Source organism: Panthera leo, chromosome F3 (genome assembly GCF_018350215.1).
Source record: "Panthera leo isolate Ple1 chromosome F3, P.leo_Ple1_pat1.1, whole genome shotgun sequence".
In the NCBI taxonomy this organism is placed as follows: domain Eukaryota; kingdom Metazoa; phylum Chordata; class Mammalia; order Carnivora; family Felidae; genus Panthera; species Panthera leo.
The window spans coordinates 917,180-936,539 of record NC_056696.1 but is presented as its reverse complement, the minus strand read 5'-3'; the positions used below and the strand labels follow the sequence as shown (position 1 = coordinate 936,539).

Below are 19,360 nucleotides of genomic sequence, written 5' to 3'. Positions count from 1 at the left end.
CGGGGACCGGGATGCTCCGTGTGTCCCGCCTGCACCTCCCACTTCTGTTTTCAGACCCACTGCTCCCCCAGTCCTGTCCCCGTCCTGTCCCCATCCCACCCAGTCCCCCGTCCAGTCACTGTCCCCATCCCGTCCCTGTCCCATCCCCATCCCGGTCCAGTCCCCGTCCCCATTGCCGTCCCGTCCCAGTACCATCCCCGTCCCCAAGGGAAGTATGGGGGAGCAGTCAGAACCGTGCAGGAGGGGAGGGAGGGGCAACCACATCGCCCCTGAACCCTCCACCAAGGCATCGGTGCGAGGATGCAGGTGTTACGGACAAAATGAAGGGCCACCCTGAGGGCAGCAAGTGGTGCAAGTTAGAATAATTTGAATAATCTTAAGAACACCTTATGTCAGGGTGCCCGGGAGGCTCTGCTGGTTAAGCTTTTGGCTCAATTCATGATCACAGGGCCTCACCCCAAGGCCACCTGGAGGCGGGGTCTCACCCCGAGGCCACCTGGAGGCGGGGTCAAACCCCAAAGCCACCTGGAGGTGGGGTCAAACCCCAAGGCCACCTGGAAGCGGGGTCTCACCCCGAGGTCACCTCAGGGAGGTTCTGTCACCTCAGTTTCCTTTTGCTGAAGAATGTATCCCCCCTTTTGCCATAACAACAACAAAAAAGCTGATGCAGATATTGCAGAATCAGTAAGACCTACATCAGAGGACGTCGAAGGGGCGCAAGACTTTTTTCAAAGCCGACTGAACCCTCCGATGCTCGTGGGTCTGCCGGAGCACACAGCGGCCTGGCTGTGTGAGATCCGTGCTCCCGGCAACGGACACTCTTGGGACAAACTCCACCCAGGACGCTCATGTTCTCTGCAGGACCCAGCACAGCAGCCCCCGCTCCTGGGGACCCAAGACCTCCCTCCCCTCCAGCCAGGGGATCAAAGGGGACACCTTCTCTGGTTTTTTGGGTTGTTTTTTCCATCAGGGGTGTTACTATCCTCAGAGTCTATTTTTCCATCAATCCTACAGATGCTACTAATCACAGCTGGCGGGGGAGTAATGCCATGCCAACTATCTAACAACAACCCAAATCCTCGGTTTAACAAGAAACTGGGCTTCAGACAGAACGTCACGGCCTGTGACAGCCCTCCCCGTGGCCTGACGCCCCCGCGGACTCTCCGATTCCACCTGTGTCCCCAAGACGGAGAACTTTGTGACCAGAATCACAATGATCATTTTCTCTTATTTTTGCTGCAAATGCCTCATGTGCTCCTTACATAAGAGCTAAAGAGATCTCTGAAGGGCAGCGGGGGCCTCATCGCCCTTGGAACACGTCCCCCACTTTGGTAAAATGCAGTCCAGTGCCAAATATCCGACTTACAAATGAAGTTTTGGAACATAACCTGTTCCTTAACTTGGAGACGTCTTCTGACGGGAAGTTAAAAACTGGTGGAAATAAAGAATAATTTGAACTCTGACTGGCTTGTATTTGAAGTAAGTCATGTGAACGTTCTATGATTCAGTCTCTTTAATCATAAAACAGGAACAATCAAATTGACCTTATAAATAAGCTGTGAATTTCAAGTAAAAAATAATTATGAGCAAAAACAGAAAAGAAATTATTCTAAGAAATGTCTATGAATTAAGTTTGGTAGATGCATTCGTATAGGAATTCAGGTGGTCGGGAAGACAGCAAACGTTTGATCTGAAGTCAAGCATGAACCTATGTCCACAGAGGGAAAGATCTTTCTTTAACACTGAGACAGATGAGAAAAAAACTTGGTCTGAGCAGAAGACCGAGAGAGCTAACAGGAAAGCTGATGGGACAGAGGAAGAGCCAACATGGTAAGATGACACTATGGTGACAAATGTACACGCGATCGTAAAAGCGGTGAAGCAGTACTTCCGGTGAAGTTTAAAGCCAGTTTGGGGTCAAATACGGTGGGCGCCTGCGAACAACCACCTCGCGGTCACGGCCCATTCTCCTCGGGGCCACAGCACACGGACCCAGCCAAGAGGAAGCCTGAGGCACCGGCGTGGGGTCGCACGGACAGAAGTTTCAGTGTATTTTCCTGTTGTTCATGAACATAACACGCCAGTTTCAATACATTCAAAGCCACCAGTCCCAAGCCCTCGGTTCACTTGTCTACCAGCATCGTTGTCTTGCGTGCACTGGCACTTGGGGGGCCACGCGGCCTTTGGCCAAGGACTGTCTTCTGATTACTTTTTAAATTTTAATTTCTCTTTTCTTTGAGCCTCGGGTCTTCACATGTATTAATCAGGATAACAACCGATGCCCATGTCTGTCCTAGGACCATGACAAGCAAATAAAAATGTGTTGAAAATCATTAAGGGCTAGAGGAGGAAGGACACGTCCACAGCCGTCTTACGAGGCCAGTGTTCTCCCGACAGCAAAACCAGACCAGGCACCGCAAGGAAAGAGAACTACAGGCCAACGTCCCTGACGAACGTGGATGCAAAAATCCTCAATAAAATATTAGCAGACTGAATTCGACAACACGTTAAAAGGATCACACGTCGTGATCAAGTGGGATTTATTCCAGGGATACAAGAGGGTCCAACACTCACAAGTCAGACAACATGACCCACCACCACCACCTGCTGAAGGGTAAGAATCATACAGTCGTCCCAGCAGGTGTAGAAAAGGCTTTTGACAAAATCCAACATCCACCTGGATAAAAACTCTCAAGAAAGCAGGTACAGAGGGAACACATCTCAACATAGAAGGCACATATGACAAGCCCACAGCTAACACCACACTCCGTGGTGAAAGGCTGAAAGCTTTTCCTTCATCAGGAACAAAAGGAGGGGGGTCTAATGTCACCCCTTCTAACACAGTCTTGGAAGTCCCGGCCACAGCAGTTAGGCAAGAAAAAGAAAGAAAGGCGTCCAAATCAGAACGGAAGTAAAACTGTCACTATGTACAGGTGACATGCCATATATAGAAAACTGAAAGATTATACAAAAAAAAAAAAAATAGTAAGTTAGAATAAATGAATTCAGTATAGTTGCAGGATATAAAATCAATACACAAAACCATAAAGGGCTGTGTATTTATAATGGAAGAATTATCATAATTGCTGGATTGAGCGTTAAGAATATAAAAAGATAAGGAATAATGCTTCCTGGCTTTAAAGCCAAAATTATGCTTTAAAACAACAGCTGAAGACATCTGTAGCTTAAAAGAAACGGTGTGAGTGGATCTAAGTTTGAAAGCTGACCCTACCAGTTTCCACCCTGGAGAACCTGGGTCAAATGATTTACACTCTTACAGTCTCTAAGCCTTGGTTCTTAGAGTTAAATTTGAAATGCTAATGAGAATTTTAAACACCCTCACCCTCTGACCCACAATAGTACTAGGAAGTTCTCTTTTGGACACACTTGAACAATGTGTAAAGACAGACGTACAGGTAAGGTTGTTACAGACTGCACCACCGTCTGCCAGTGAAAACTGGAAGCACTCTAAAATATCCTCAGTAACAGATTCAGATTCTGTCGTATCTGTACCTTGGGCATTCTGCACGATTAAAAAAAGAACCAGCTAGATCAGGGTATACGATGGAAAGAAGTCCAAAGTACATCTTGACACAAATAAAGCCTACCCACAGAACAGCCTATACGGTATGACTCTACCCATTTCGTTAAAAAGGGGGGAGATACACATATGATTAGGATACACAGATAGTTTCCAGAAGGACCTAAGAAAAGGTCTTCCCGCTGGAGAGCTGGACTGCGAATTCTGAAAGGGTGGAGAAGACTTCACATCTCACTTTCTGTACCGCGTACAACTTTTACTGTCAGCCTGTCTTCTTTATGGTGGTAAAATCCTAATAAAACAGCATATAAAGTCTCTAGCACAGTCACTAATAATGAACAAAAGGTAGTTATCATTAAAATGTAAAAACAGAAGCAAAGTTATTTTACCTTAAGAGATAACTAAACCAATACACTGGATGCATTTTACCTATTTGATCTCATTTTACTTTTTTATCTAGAGGGAGGTAGTGCACGTGAGCAGGGGAGGGGCAGAAGGAGAGGGAGAGAGAGCCCCAAGCAGGCTCCATGCTGAGCGCAGAGCCCAACACGGGGCTCGATGCGGGGCTGGGTCCCAGAACCCCGGGATCACGCACGACCTGAGCCGAAACCAAGAGTCGGGTGTGCCACCGGCTGAGCCGCCCAGGCATTTTCAATTGTTTACCTTCTGATGCGTACCTGCTGTCTCATGATAACACCCTGCACAATGCATTGAATAACTGGATGAAGAAATGAAAACGAGGCTAAGGAGTAAGAACAGGTGAGTACAAAGTATTGAGAGAAAGGTTTCAACGTATCTCATCATACCTCCCCCATCTCTGGAAACATACACACTTGTTGGGCCAAAGCCACCTAGGAACCAAGAGCGCGGTGCCCCAGGCAGACCCTTCTTCAGTCTGTGTTTCAACGCAGGGAGGAGAGGCATCGGAGTTTATGTGATTACAGGGATCGCACAATTACCTCCTTAACCTGGTCTGGGACTCAGAAAACGTACACCTTTAAGTAACATAAGACACAATCACACGACACGTATCATTAATGTAACTAAATATGATACATGCTTTACGTATTTTTATAGTAGGTATAAATGACCACGTTAAAACACAAAACAGCAGCTCAGTGGATATACTACTGTGTAATCACCGTGATGCCAACATATTAAACGTCACGGCCATAAAGGATGCCGTCGAGCTATCAGGTGGCCACTGGAGCACAAACGCACGGGAAGGGCCACTGTGAAAACCTCGCAACAGCCGCTCGCACCCGGGGGTGTGCTCCGTGGTCCCAAAGCTGCAAGCTAGAATCCGAATGTCATGCCAGGCACCCTGCACACCCGCCCCAATCACCACAGGGACCACGTGGCCACTAACCAGGCGGGGCTGCCGCAGCTTTCCCCGAACTGTCACACACACGATCCCACTTGACTCGACGCTCGGAACGGCGTGGCAGGCGTCACCACTCCGTTTTGCTCCAGCCGCAACGGCACACAGAGTCTGGGGGTTCGGCTAGGAAGCCCGACGTCAGGGGTTTGAGGGCTCTCTGTAAACGACACCCCACCAGCTCCCACAATGTGCTCTAGGACAACCCTTTGCTTCGTCAGGTTCAGGAGAGCAAACGTCCCAGCGAGTGGCGAGACGCGAACGCGAGCACGATCCCATGCTGTCCGCGGCCGGCTGTTTGGGAAGGGCGGTGCTCCCCAGAGCAGCCTCGCTAAGTGAAACACAAAACTCTACCCCAGTGCTTCTCACGCAGAAGGATCACGGGCGGACGTTGCTGACATGCGGATTCTGAACGCGCCCACCTTGAGTGAGGCCGCAGGTCTCCAACACGTGCCCACACGCCGGCCGCTGGGACACCGTGCGTGCGGCAAACCAGGCGCGGAGGCTGCCGGAGAGCCAGGCCGCGGCTGGGGCAGCATACGCACAATTAAAGCAGCACGGAGCCAGCAAGCGGGGGAACGACAGCAGAGACGGAGAAAGGAAGGCCTGCCGTTCCGACTAAGGCGGAGGAAAGTAACACAGTTAACACGAGAGGCTCGAGTTGGTGACCAAGTATGGCTTGTCTCACAACCCGTAAACTGTTATGTGCACAGAAATAGCCAATCAGCTTTAAAAAAAATTTTTTTTAACGTTTTATTTATTTTTGAGACAGAGAGAGACAGAGCATGAACGGGGGAGGGGCAGAGAGAGAGGGAGACACAGAATCGGAAGCAGGCTCCAGGCTCTGAGCCATCAGCCCAGAGCCCGACGCAGGGCTCGGACTCACAGACCGCGAGATCGTGACCTGAGCCGAAGTCGGACGCTTAACCGACTGAGCCACCCAGGCGCCCCGAGCCAATCAGCTTTTAACCGTTCTGGTGCGACTCCTGAATGTGGATTGAAGTCCTGGGCCCAGTTCAATGCGTGAGACGATCTTCTCTCACGTGCTGGCAGGTTTAGTAGATGGGCGACAGACACGCCGGGGGCCCCTCTGCACACCAGGCCTTAGGCATCCAGTCTGGGGAGCACTTGTATCCATTACTCATCAAATTTACGTTCACATGAAACGGTTCCTCTCACACTGCTCGATGCTTCCCCCAAATGATGGCCTCGTCCCTGAGCAGGGGCAGCAAGTCGACCCCTTAGCCCTTAGAGCTATGGCCAGGGAGCAAACAGTCACTGACGAGGAACGACTGCAGAGCTCGTCTGTAGCGGGTCTGTTTGGAAGGGTGTCGGCCAGGTTTTGTCTCCAGGGATATGTCCCCCCAAAAGGCTATTAAAGCTGATTTCCTCATCTCACTATGTCAAGCACTTGCCTCACGATACCTGAGCAGATATCACAGAGAAAACTGAGGGCCAAAGTACTGAAGTACTAACTCACGTAAATCACACGACTGGGATCCAGCCTCAGACCAGGCTGCCTCTGAAAGTGAGGCTCTCCCGCTACCTCAAGATGCCTCCGGGCCAGCGCCAAGTTCAACGAGCTCTTCCGGGACCGCCAGAGGCTGCTGGTACAAAATTCAGTGTGAAGGTCTGCGTGAAAACCAGCCTCTGAATTCACTATTTCCCAAGACAGTTTTGAAAGGTACAGTTCAGCATCCAAGAGCGTCAGAGGCCTCTTCCACTGAATTCAGAAGTGCCTTCCACTCGTGCATCATGTTATGCAAACCTGAAAAGCCAGCCAGGAGCCAATCTTTGTTGACACGGAGGGTTTGGACGATGAAAACATAATTGTGACCTGACAGCAAAATCTGTATCTTTAATCAAAGAACCAGTGTTAAGGAACTGAAAAGAATGGTCTTACATAAGGGAATATGATCTTCTCTTCTTCTGAGACAAATTAAACTGTCTTATTTTTGTTTGAGTTCGTGAACTTTCTACCGATAAACTCTCCTTCAATAAGACGGCTTAGCAGTGTCTGTACTTACTCCCCTGTGGGGACTTCACGAGTTACAAAGAATTCTCGGTATTGCTATCATTCCCCTTCCTCATAAACGGCAATACATTAGCAGTCATGTCCTGCACAATCCAGGGCAAACATCTGGGCACCTGTCCACGTGCCCTGCCCCCCACACACCATGAGGAAGCCAACAGATTGAGTCCCGGCAAATCTGAGAGTCGCAGATCACTATTCTTTTACCACGAAAGCTCAACTGTCGGTCTATTAAATGTATATTATCAAGAAGGTGGTTTTGACCTATGTTAACAAACACCACCTCTGAAAATGAAGTCTTTTTTATATAACCTCTTTCAATACACACAATCGACACTGATAAAGACATCAACGAACCGTAAATGTTAAGTGTTCCAGTTTTACAGAAGCTGTTCACGGTATTTACAAACAGCTTAACGATATGGGGGAAAAAAACGGCCTCATAATTTTCCCTCCCAGATTTACAACAAAGAGTATAAAAGTTAAATAACTCAAGGAAGATCTTACAGTGCCCCAGCAAATCAGAAAACCCCGAATGTGGAAAGCAGTCCTGTTGTCAGATGCGAGCCCCGCACGGGTGGGCAGGTGGCAGGCTTTCTAATCTCACTGTGCTCCTTTGCTCTGTGTGGAGTGTGCCTTTGGTAACAGACCTACCTGGGAGGAGAAGCGTAAAATGAAGCTTCTCTTTATAGTCTGGGATACGTGAGAGCTAAGAACACCTTATCACCATGAACACTTATGTTCCTAAATCTGTATGTCAAGAACACTACTGCTGTGCTGAAGTTATTAGGACACTCTTCAGACATCTGTCTTCCACATTCATCCACAAAAATTATCAGCCCACACAACACCCGCCACGTCTCCCCATACTCCCCATACAGCGCCGGCCCCACACGCACTTACGGCCTGAAGAAAGAAAGGCTTCTTGTATCTTTGAGTTTCAATGTCAGATGAACTCACGGGTGTAACTAAGAACATGGAAAATAAACCCAGAGGGGTTTTCCACAGTTATTAGTATCAGTCAATCGTCTTTCAAAAAAATTCTGGAAAGCCCTCCAATGAGCGGCCATCGTAACCCAGGAGCCAGCCACGACATTCAGTTCACCTAGACTACGCTCCAAATCGTGAAGCGACTGTAATAAATACAACAGATGTTCACGAAGTTACGAGTCTGTTCCAATGGTCTCCACCTTTTCTGTACATTAGAACCATCTCAGTAATATAAAACCCTTCAGACCCAGGGCCCTGGCCCCACAGGTTCTCTGATTTAATTCAAGTTGTAATGGACTGCGGTCATCAGCGTTTTTTAAAAGCTCCTCAGATGATCCCAGTGTGTGGCTAGGGCTGAGACCCACAGATTGAGAATTTGTACAACCGACGCCCATCAAGTTATAACAGCGGGCAAGCGCCACTAAAGGGATCCATCTTTCAGAAAATACTGCTTAAGTGTTTCTTAAGCAAAATGTTGCCGCATCGCAAACAGCATGCAGAACAGGCCCTTCACATGGGACGAGCTTCGGAGCGTTCTCATGGTCTTTATTTCTCTCTGTAACGATGAAAAGGGTATTTTTGAAGTTATAAGCGTGGGGGCAACGGTGCGGTAGGGAGAGAGCCTCAGTGAACAGTCACATGGGCAGCGTTCACATGCCTCCATGTGAGAAAGTGGAACCAGGCATCACAGTTACTTCCGGATCCTGTGACTGAGGTCAGGATCCAGCCAATCTGACTAATGAGTTTATTTAACCCAAAAGAAAAATTATGTCCCCTGACCCCTTGTCAATCTTTGAAATGAAGTCCCAAACCCCTGTATTAAAAGAGCATGTTCCCTGAAGTTCTGTGCCAGAAAGAAAGAAAGAAAGAAAGAAAGAAAGAAAGAAAAGAAAGAAAGAAAGAAAGAAAGAAAGAAAAGAAAGAAAGAAAGGAAAAGATTTCTGATTGCATGTTAAGCCCTTCAACGCTCCAATCCGTGGCTCAGACACCCACAGACCCCAGGCCCGCGTCTCCCCTCACGTCTGGCCCAGTGAGAATTCCACAACACTCTGGTGACAAGCAGGACCCTCCCCACGAGACAGGGCCATGTTCAGGCCGTAAGATTTCCTCTGAAACCACTGCCTCAGGTAAGATCGCAAAACGGGCAACCTCACACCGGAGCAACCTGTCTGTGCCCCTGGCTCTTCCCAGGCAGAGCAGGAGTCTGTCCCCGAGCCTTCCAGACGTGCCCAGCACATCACAAGGAAGCCTGAAGACACCAGGAGTGTTTTAACACCTCACACATCTCAGAAACTCAAAACTCGGCAGCCGGCCTCCAGGGGAAACACGTCTCTGAGATAAATCAAACCAAGGGAATTCTACTCCCACATCCCGGGAGGCGAAAGAATGTGAGGGGATGTGAAACGTCTTCCATAACGTCAAAAACCGAGCTCGATCACCAACAAGGACTCGAGCTTGTTTGGTTTTGAAGGTGGCATATGTTTTTTTTCACGGAGCTCTTACCCTGACCCGCGCCTTCCCCACAAATCCCCACACACCCAAGGGTCTGAGAGCGGGCTCCAGCCCTGCTGTTTTGTGAAGTTTGAGAAGCAGCAGATCTAACTTCCCAAGCCGCTCCCCAAACGGCTCTGCCTCATTGTCCAGCAAACAGCGTCTCCAGGGTACCCGTCAGTCTACGCAGCCACCCCTCCGCGTATCTGCACAAACACGACTGAAGACACCCTTTCGCTTAAAGGGCCCTGAGATCTACCTCGAGCTTAGGAAAACATCACCTTCACAAGCACTTTCTTCTTCCTCACTGGACCCGCGGGTTCAGTCTTGGTGAGAGCCTGGGTGCGAGTCTCATAAACCCTCTCTGTCTCTGCTCCCACGGTCACTGCGGATGCTCGTGACCCCTACCTGCCCACCCACATGTAGCAGACGACCTGAAACCGCGCTGACCGGCGGTGCGGGACCCTTGTCTGCCCGCAGAGGTCATCAAATTGTGTCTTCCAGTTGAACAGGCGAACGTCGTCCTTATTTAGCAGGCATGTATTAAGCGCCTCCTGTGTTCACCGTGACTGTTTTTCTCGGAGTCTGCATAGGTGCACCTGGACTGAGCCCGCTTGCTGGGGATTAGAACAACAAAGGACAGAAGTAAGGCGCCCCTCTTCCCAGTCCTGCATCTCTAAGTCCTGCTTCAGATGCTTTGTTCTGTGTTTTCCCCAAGACGGCCGGCAGGCCAGGCAGCTCGTCCGTCCCGCCCTCGACACCCACGTTTATTTCCCAGCTGGGGTGTGATCGGGCCTTTCCATCTTAAACAACAGGCGGCATTCACAGAGCCTGTGTGCCAAGGCCGCAGGCCGCACTCGGGGTGACGGGCGAGCTGCCCCTCCCCACCCCCACCCCTGGGCCGGCCAACACGCTCACACACAGGACGGGTGTGCAAGGCCCTGGCACGCGGCTGCACGCGGTCGCCCACAGGGGTTGGTCGGCTCAGCATCAAGTCTGGACGTGGGATCAGGTTAAAACACTCAGAGCATCAGTGCTGTGACACACAGCCTCTTCCAGAAGAGGCGAAGGTAACAAGTGTTCCCTGAGCTGTGCTGTGTGTCAGTCACGTCAGACACAAGCATTTTTCACCATCGGTGTAAACTTCATGCTCACGATCCTGTAATTCACATCTAAGATGTCAGCTACCCGAGCCACAGAAAATACGCAAAAATACCCTGCCTATGTCTGTACGCTAAAACAAAAGTTACAGATAAAGTGTAATCTAATAAAATACTCCAATATTCAAGAGTAGCAACAAAAGCATTTAGTCTGTTAGAGACGCAAAGTTCAAAAATAAATGACACGACGATAAAAGACTCTTTGCTGTAACACTTTAAGAAGCAGAAATGTGTCAGCAGACAGAAAGCCACGGACGGTAGTCAATGCACCAGCCACAACTGGAGATTACTTACATAGTCAGTGACTTCTGAGGCTTCAAAGAGAACTACAGCTTTCTTAATTATAAATACCATGAGCTACGGGGAGCCTGGGTGGCTCAGTCGGTTAAATGTCGGACTTGGGTTCTGGTCATGATCTCGCGGTTTGTGAATTCGAGCCCCGCGTCGGGCTCTGTGCTGACGGCTCGGAACCTGGAGCTGCTTCAGGTTCTGTGTCTCCCTCGCTTTCTGCCCCTCCCCTGCTCATGCTCTCTCTCTCAAAAATAAATAAATAAATAAATAAATAAACAAACAAACATTAGAAGAAAGAAAGAAAGAAACAAACAAACAAACAAAGAAACAAAGAAAAGAAAGAAAAGAAAAGAAAAGAAAAGAAAAGAAAAGAAAAGAAAAGAAAGAAAGGTGTTTGTTTGGTAAGGTCTGTGAGTTCGAGCCCCACGTCAGGCTCTGTGCTGAGCGCTCGGAGCCTGGAACCTGCCTCGGATTCTGTGTCTCCCTCGCTTTCTGCCCCTCCCCTGCTCATGCTCTCTCTCTCTGAAAAATAAACACTAAGAAGGAGGAGGAGGAGGAGGAGGAGGAGGAGGAGGAGGAGGAGGAGGAGGAGAAAGAAAGGTGTTTGTTTGGTAAGGTCTGTGAGTTCGAGCCCCATGTCGGGCTCTGTGCTGACAGCCTGGAGCCTGGAACCTGCTTCGGATTCTATGTCTCCTCTCTCTGCCCCTCCCCTGCTCATGCTCTGTCCTCTCTCTCAAAAATAAATAAACACAAGAAGAAGGAGAAGGAGGAGGAGGAGGAGGAGGAGGAGGAGGAGGAGGAGGTGGAGGAGGAGAAGAAGAAGAAGAAAGAAAGGTATGTGTTTGGTAAGGTCTGTGAGTTCGAGCCCCACGTCGGGCTCTGTGCTGACAGCTCGGAGCCTGGAACCTGCTTCGGGTTTTGTGTCTCCTTCTCTCTCTGCCCCTCCCCTGCTCATGCTCTGTCTCTGTCTCAAAAATAAATAAGTTAAAAAAATATTAAATAGTATGACCTAAAAGACCCCTCTTGTGGGTAAAAAGGACGTATTTCAACAAGAATACCTGTTAGAGGAAATGTTACCAAACTGTAAAAAGAGACCCCACTTTCTTGCATGATCACTGAGAGGCTCATTTACAGTCAATGATTTACATGAAATACCTCAGTTTTCACAAAACTTTTCTGTGCCTAGTTTCTTCAAAATTTACCCTTTCCCACCAGACATACAACTATGTCACAGACTAAAATAGCCTGAATATTCCTGCCAGTGGCATATAAACTCTCCATCCTCATTTTAAGCAAAGGTGAAGGCCGCTGTTGATTCAGGGCACAAACCTGCCGGGGGCAAGACACCAGCCAGAGATCTAATGCCGTGTGACGAATGCAGTCCTCGAACCTGCTGAGTCACTAAGATCTAAGCACCCAACACTGAAAAGAAAGGGTAAGTATGTACTGTGATAGAAGCACTCAACACCAGAACGGTATTCATGGCCGCAGCATATAAATGTGCCAAACTAACACACAGTGTTGTAGGTCAACTATATTCAACAGAAAAGGAAAAAAGGTAAATATGGCCAACACATTACGATTCCCACGTTGACCAGTAAGTCCAGTTACAACGTAGTGGCCACTGCCCCAATTAAAATGCATACAATGCAAAAAAATAAATAAATAAATGTAATCGACTCAAAACAACTTGAAGGTGTAACCAGCCTGTGTATTTCAGATGAACACTGCTAAGAATTAATCTTGCTGTGGAAGCTTCGATCCCAAGTAGGTATCTTCACCAAACTTCTATTTTTATAGGTTGGAAGATGCTAAAACATTACCATCTTTTTACACTACTCAATTCACAAAAGTGATTAAGGTAAGTCCCAGGGTTCTATTTTCATACCAGCTAATAATGAGAGAAGCACGTATTTTCAAAATTCTCTCCTTCAGACGGAGCCTAAGAAGACTCCCAAAGTATGAAAGCACACAAACTACTCTAAGTCCGAGGCTCCCCCCCCCCCACACTTACTAAAGAAAGCACATTTTAATAAACCCAAGAAACGGCTAACCTTACCTTACAGCGCTAGACTCCAGTTCAAATAAACCTCCTAAGATTTTAATGCCTTAACGTGCCATTCAGGGTTTACACTGAAAAACAAACCTATGAGCCGAAGTTTTAATCCAATCCTAGAAGCACAGACCAAAAAGTTCAGTTTTTAAATAAACTCTCAAAACAACAAATTCACAGGAACGGAAGCAGGCGCAAATGCATTACCTTCACGGAAAGAAGAAACGTTCCTTCCCGGCTGAGCGTGGTCGCGGGCGGGTGAGCGCAGCAGCTGGCTCTGAACCCGGCTCTGAACCCGGCTCTGGGCTCTGGGCTCCAGACCCGGGGCGGCGCTGTGTCAGGGGTGCACTTGCAGCCCTGGCTTCCTACAGGGCCAGGGCGGGAGAGTTTTCTCGTCCTCGGCCCCTAGGGGCAGGGTCCCAGCACTGCCGACGGCTGGAGCACAGGGTCAGCGAGCCAGGATATGAGGTGACGTGTGATTTCTAGCCTTTTCCTGCTTCTACCGGGAAACTGTTAACAAGGGCTGTTTTTGGTTGTAACTTCCTTTGATCTTTCCGACTGAACGTTACTTAGTGGATTAAAGCCATGCTAGCTGATATTATTTGCTTGCTGAGGCTGACTTCAGTTGCTACGGATTCAGTTTTCTGACTCCGAGGGCCGGCTACTTCATCTAAACGAACACAAATAAACACCAACAGTGTTTATTTCCAAGTTCTGGGATTCTTGCGTTCTTTCACAAATAGTTCTTGAGACCCAGCTTTTAGGGCGGAAAGTCCGTGGTTTTTAAAAGAGGCAGGATCTTCTTTAATAAATAGAGGAAAGTCATGTTTCAAGCAGTTGTGTGTTTCCCTTCAATTTTCCTAAACAAAACAGCAGTTTGTTAAATGAATCGGACGCTACTTTTTATAAATTTGTGGCCCTGATGATGCCATTATTTTAAATTCCACGACCACAATGTAAAAACCTTTTAAATATCTGGTATCTGCAAACAAATACTTCATTTACATCCACTGGCAAACAAGTGATAACCCTACTGAAACGTGAACTTGAACTCCAACTCTTCTTCAGACGTCTCCAATTAAAAACGTGTAAACGACTCTCTCAACAGGCTGTACTGATTAATTATATAAATACGGCACTTTCAAAATTAAAAGAAATTAACACCAAAAGCACAAGTAATCAAAGAAAAAAACAGATAAAATTGGACTTCATTAAAATGATGAAACTTTAGTGCCTCAAAGAACATTATCAAGAAAATGAAAAGACAACCCACAGAGGAGGGGAAAATACGTGCAAATCACGTATCTGAGAGGCTAGTAACCACAGTGTGGAAAAACTTAACAACAACAATAAAAAGGCAAATAATATAATCTAAAAGTAGTCGCAATTTTGGAATAGACATTTTCCAAAGAAAACGTACGAGTGGTTAACATGCGCATGGGAAGTTGCTCCACATCGCTAATAATTATGGAAGTGTGAAATAAAAGCATGACATACCATTTCACATCCATTAAGATGGCTTAATGGGAAAGAAGGGAGGAGGGAAGGGAGGAGGGAAGGGAGGAGGGAAGGGAGGGAGGAAGGGGGGAGAAAGGGGAAGGTGGGGAGGGAGGAAGGAAAGGAGGGGGAAGGAAGGGAGGGGGAGGGAGGAAGGGGGGAAGGGGGAAGGGAGGGAGGGAGGAAGGAACGGAGGGGGAAGGAAGGGAGGGAGAAGGAGGAAGGGAAGAAGGGGGGAGGCAGGGGGGAAGGGAGGAAGGAACGGAGGGGGAAGGAAGGGAGGGAGAAGGAGGAAGGGAAGAATTGGGGAGGCAGGGGGGAAGGGAGGAAGGAACAGAGGGGGAAGGAAGGGAGGGAGAAGGAGGAAGGGAAGAAGGGGGGAGGCAGGGGGAAGGAAGGAGGGAGGGAGGAGGGGGGAAGGGGGAAGGGAGGGAGGATGGAGGGGGGAAGGAAGGGAGGGGACAGGAGGAAGGGAGAAGGGGGAAGGCAGGGGGGAAGCAGGGGGAGGGAGGAAGGGGGGAGGGAGGAAGGAAGGAAAGGGTCCCGCCATGTGCCAACAAACTAAGCAGAGTCACCACTGACAGCAGCAGCGTGCCAAGCACAGCGGGTCGTCCGTGTCCCTGGTCCCACATTTGCAAATTCACCTCCTCTGTCAAGCTGACTTGTAACCACATACGGTCCTGGCGGTGCTTTCACGGTACTTCTGACGCACAGAGTCCTGCAACACGCGTGTCCCCCCGTGAACCAAACAGGGGACGCCCGCCTTGCGTACTGCCACGAGCGTTCTTTTCTCTATTTAGCGCCACGCTGTTCACGTTTCTGTGCTTTTTGTTAGCAATGTCACCATTTAAAATTTTTTTTAAGTTTATTTATTTTGAGAGATAGAGCAGAGAAGGGGCAGGAAGAGGGAGAGAAAGAATCCCAGGCAGGCTCTGTGCTCAGCGTGGAGTCCGATGCGGGGCTTGAACTCACGGAGAGTCGGACGCTTAGCCGACGGAACCCCCGGGGGCCCCAGCAGTGCCAACGTCTAAAGCGGCCCCGGAGAGCAGCGCGCTGTGCTTTTCGGAGAAACGCAGACACAGGGCCGCTGCGTGTGAGCCCGACGTCAGTGAGTCAACGGTGTGGGTTGGATGAGGGGGTCTTGCAACAGAAACACGCCCCACACAGCTCATGGACCGACTCGTTGCCCAAAACAGGGCCAAGGCTCAGAGGCGCCTGACCCCGCACTTCCCTGACTTGGGTGTTTGTGTGGCCCTATGGAGCACAGACACCTTTACAAGCAAGGGAACGAAACCCGCTTGGGGTCGTCCGCAGCAGCGTCATTCACAACAGCGAGGGGACAGACAGCTCAGGGGCCCGTCGAGTGGCGCACGGACGGGACGCACGCACACGAGGGAGCGTCGCTCGGCTGTAAAAAGACACAGCGCTAAGTGACAGCCCGACACGAAAGGTCACGCGCCCTGTGGCTCCGTGTCTGTGAAACGTCCCGGCTCTCGATCTACAGGGACAGAAAGTGCACGAGGGGCCGGGGCGACGACCACCGGGCAGAGTTTCTTCTTGGTGATAAACACGTCCTGGGGTTCAAGAGAGGTGATGGCGCACGGCCTTTCCCGTACTCCACAAACCGCTGACTCGTACACTCGAAATGGTGAATTTTATGGAATATGGATTTTATCTCAATAAAAGGAATTTTAGGGGAAGTAGGAAGTCGTGGCCATGAGACCAGCGGTCCTCAAAGTCGCCTGTGTCAGAGCCAGGAAGGCTGGCGAGAGGGCGGCTGCTGCTTCCCCACCATGGGTCTGGTCTGGGCTGGGGGCTGGAGCCTGAGAACCTACCCCAAGGGGTGTCCACGCTGCTGGTCTGAGACCCAGGTGCTGAGCCACCACAGCACAGACACTGGACGACTGTCACTGCCTTGTACCTGTGAAACTCATACTGTATGTCAACGACACTTCAAAAATAAAATCACTGTAAACGCGGGAAAAAAATAAGACAGCGTATGAGCTCCTCAAGGTAGGAAGGGAACTTCTATGCTCATCTCTTCTAAATTTACACAGAAAACAACCCATCTTGGGGAGAAACAGGGAGAGAAGCATTAACTCAAGAAAACATGTTAAAACACTCGTCTCGAAATCACAGGCCGGTGGGCTTCATGTCATATGTTAGGCCGAACACTGTAGTACCGAAAAATCTCCAAAAAAGAAATACAGAATTAAAAAGAAAATAAAGGTATTTTAAATTCCTGGATCATCTGAACAGGACTTCGATTTAGTTTATTAAAGCGGCCAATCCCACCTCATTGAGGTCGCGGCTGCAAGAAACACAAAGGTTCTAGAGTCGTTGATCCCATAAATTACCCCGAGAAACCCATCCCTGCCCCTCCCTGGCGGGACGTCTGCCCCCTCCTAGGCGGGACATCTGCCCCCTCCTTGGCGGGACGTCTGCCCCCTCCTAGGCGGGACGTCTGCCCCCTCCTTGGCGGGACGTCTGCCCCTCTTTGGCGGGACGTCTGCCCCCTCCTTGGAGGGACATCTGCCCCCTCCTTGGCGGGACGTCTGCCCCCTCCTAGGTGGGACGTCTGCCCCCTCCTTGGCGGGACGTCTGCCCCTCTTTGGCGGGACATCTGCCCCCTCCTTGGCGGGACGTCTGCCCCCTCCTTGGCGGGACGTCTGCGCCCTCCTTGCCGGGCCACCCTTCTTGCTCCTTCTCAGGCTTACCCACCATCTAAAGAAACCGTTCCTTCAGAAATGGAAGCTGATGGTCCTATGTCAGTCAATATTCACTTTCTTCACCTCCTAAAGTCCCTGCAAGACTCTTCTCTTCGCTCTGTCTCCACTACTCTAACGTCCTCTGCCTTCTGGGGCCCCCGAGTCCATTTTCTCGGGGCACCTTCGTAATTCTCTTATTCTAAAATTTGGCAACACCCACGGCTCCCGTCAGCCCTGTGTTCTGCCAGCAGCTCAGACTCAAGAAACTCAATACACTGGTCCCCCCTTGTCGGCGGGGGGCGCAGTCGAGACCCCCAGTGGCGTGGGAATCAGTCAGCAGACAGGAGGAACCCCAGTACTGTTCTTCCCGCACAGACACGCCCCCGATGAGGCTCCTTTACAAAGGGGCACGAGGTGGGGGTGAACGGCAGGAACCAGGACGAGGCGGAGCGGAGGCCACAACCCCCAGTAATAAGCCCTCACACAGCCCCCTCTCCAAGCGCCTCGCCGTCCCGCCTCCCTCCTCCCTGTGCGGATGGGTGAGGGGGACAGGTGCCCGGGGACAGGGGCCAGGCTCCAGGGGACACGCCCGCGCAGGGACAGGTGCCATGGGCCACGTGCCAGGGGACAGGCGCCAGGTGCCTGGGGACAGGGGCCAGGCCGTGTGACCCTCCGGCCGCCCGTCAGTAGGAGCCTCGCCTGCGACTGAGCGCGGGTGACTGAAACCGCAGAGAGCGAGGCGCAGGGGCGGGGCCTGCCGTATAATCATGTCTCAACCCCAAGCGACGTCTCATTTCCCGTGTGTTTACCCTCTCAGTCACGTGAGCCCCAAATTGCCCCACATCTCCCCGGAAGCCCGCCACGCCGTCCACCCTCGGTCACCTGTCCTGGGGCCGCAGCCACACCTTCCTCTCCGGCTGCGCCGTCTCAGCTCCATCACCTCGTCCGCGGCCCCGCACGCGCCCTTGCTTCCCCACAGCAGCCTCTGCCCAGCTTTCCAATGGCCTCGTCCCATCTACTCTCGACATCACATGACTCCGCCTCCACGAAGCCTTCCTGGATTACCCAGGCCAGAAGCCCCGGCCTCCGCCAAGTCTCTCACAGCACTTAGCTCCTGTTAGTTTCTTATCTCAGTCGTTTTTACACCTCTTTTACCCCCTTGACCTACACTTGACCCCACAGACTCTATTATTATCATTTTATGCCCATCAGGAAGGTCCAGTACATAGCAAGCACCTGACAAATATTTGTTGGAAAAAAAACTGTTTTACAATTTGTCACTGTCGCATCATTACTTTGTTACATCACTATTTGTTAAGCTGAATAAATGTGGTTTCAGTAAACACATCCTACTTTGTTGCTGATTTCCACGGGCCCCAAGGCCCACTTCCTCTGTGGTCGTGGGAAAGAAACCACGGCCAATACCCAGCACATTTTAAGTATAACTGTGTGTGTGGACCTACTATCCGCTTGTCAATTCTGGGTAGTAAACTCCTGAATAACGGGAAGTATCAGGACTGGCTTTTCACACTTTTATTCAAACCAGCAGAGGTCACTCCAGTAACAATACGCACGCAAGCTTATCTTCGGAGGTTCTTTAAAAGTTTATTTTTGTTTGGCTTCTGAGGGTAGGCTTTTCCTTGGCATTGGCATAAATATTCTTAAACAATGAACATAAATAAAAGTTTTCTCTCACGGTGAGCCATTAAACTTAATAGACAACAGACCTTCTGCCTAACTGCCATCTTATGCTAGCATAGTAATAGAGTCCTGGAAAGGAGTGGATCTGGGAAATCTTAGATTTTATTCATTACATCCTTTGCTTGATTTGATGAAAAACTAGTAAACTATATCCACTTTAACAATAATCCAGAAAGCAATTTGGTCATCAGGAATAAAATTTACTTATTAATCTAAACACTTCTAAAAATTTTACTGAAGATCAGAAGCTGTATTTTTAAGTTCGTTTATTCACTTTGAGAGATGGGGGGAGGGGGCGCAGAAAGAGGGAGAGAGAGAATACTAAGCAGGCTCCACACAGAGCCCAACACGGGACTCGAACTCACAAACTGTGAGATCATGACCTGAGCGGAAATCAAGAGTTGGATGCTTAACTGATGAGCCAGCCAGGCGCCCCAGAAGCTATTTTAAAGCAAAACACACAGAGATTAGCAACTTGCAGAGAAAAGGTACCCTCCTATTTTCCTGTGGACCAAAAA

General features: G+C 49.7%; 1 protein-coding gene across 14 annotated transcripts in view; it reads right to left on the bottom strand.

Moving 5' to 3' along the window:
* Nucleotides 1-19,360, bottom strand: part of DISP1 (dispatched RND transporter family member 1) — a 185,183-nt gene that overhangs the window by 51,559 nt on the left and 114,264 nt on the right. For 2 of the 14 annotated variants that reach the window (XM_042926354.1, XM_042926357.1), the window contains exon 1: nucleotides 18,024-18,086. The exons of 9 other annotated variants lie outside the window; for them this stretch is intronic. In XM_042926354.1, the coding sequence (XP_042782288.1) occupies nucleotides 18,024-18,078 (55 nt within the window). In that variant the 5' untranslated portion in view covers nucleotides 18,079-18,086. Of the gene's footprint in view, nucleotides 1-6,399; nucleotides 6,498-9,882; nucleotides 10,030-13,143; nucleotides 13,576-18,023; nucleotides 18,087-19,360 lie in introns of those variants that run through there. 3 more of the 14 variants (XM_042926368.1, XM_042926356.1, XM_042926363.1) reach the window with 3 other exon arrangements.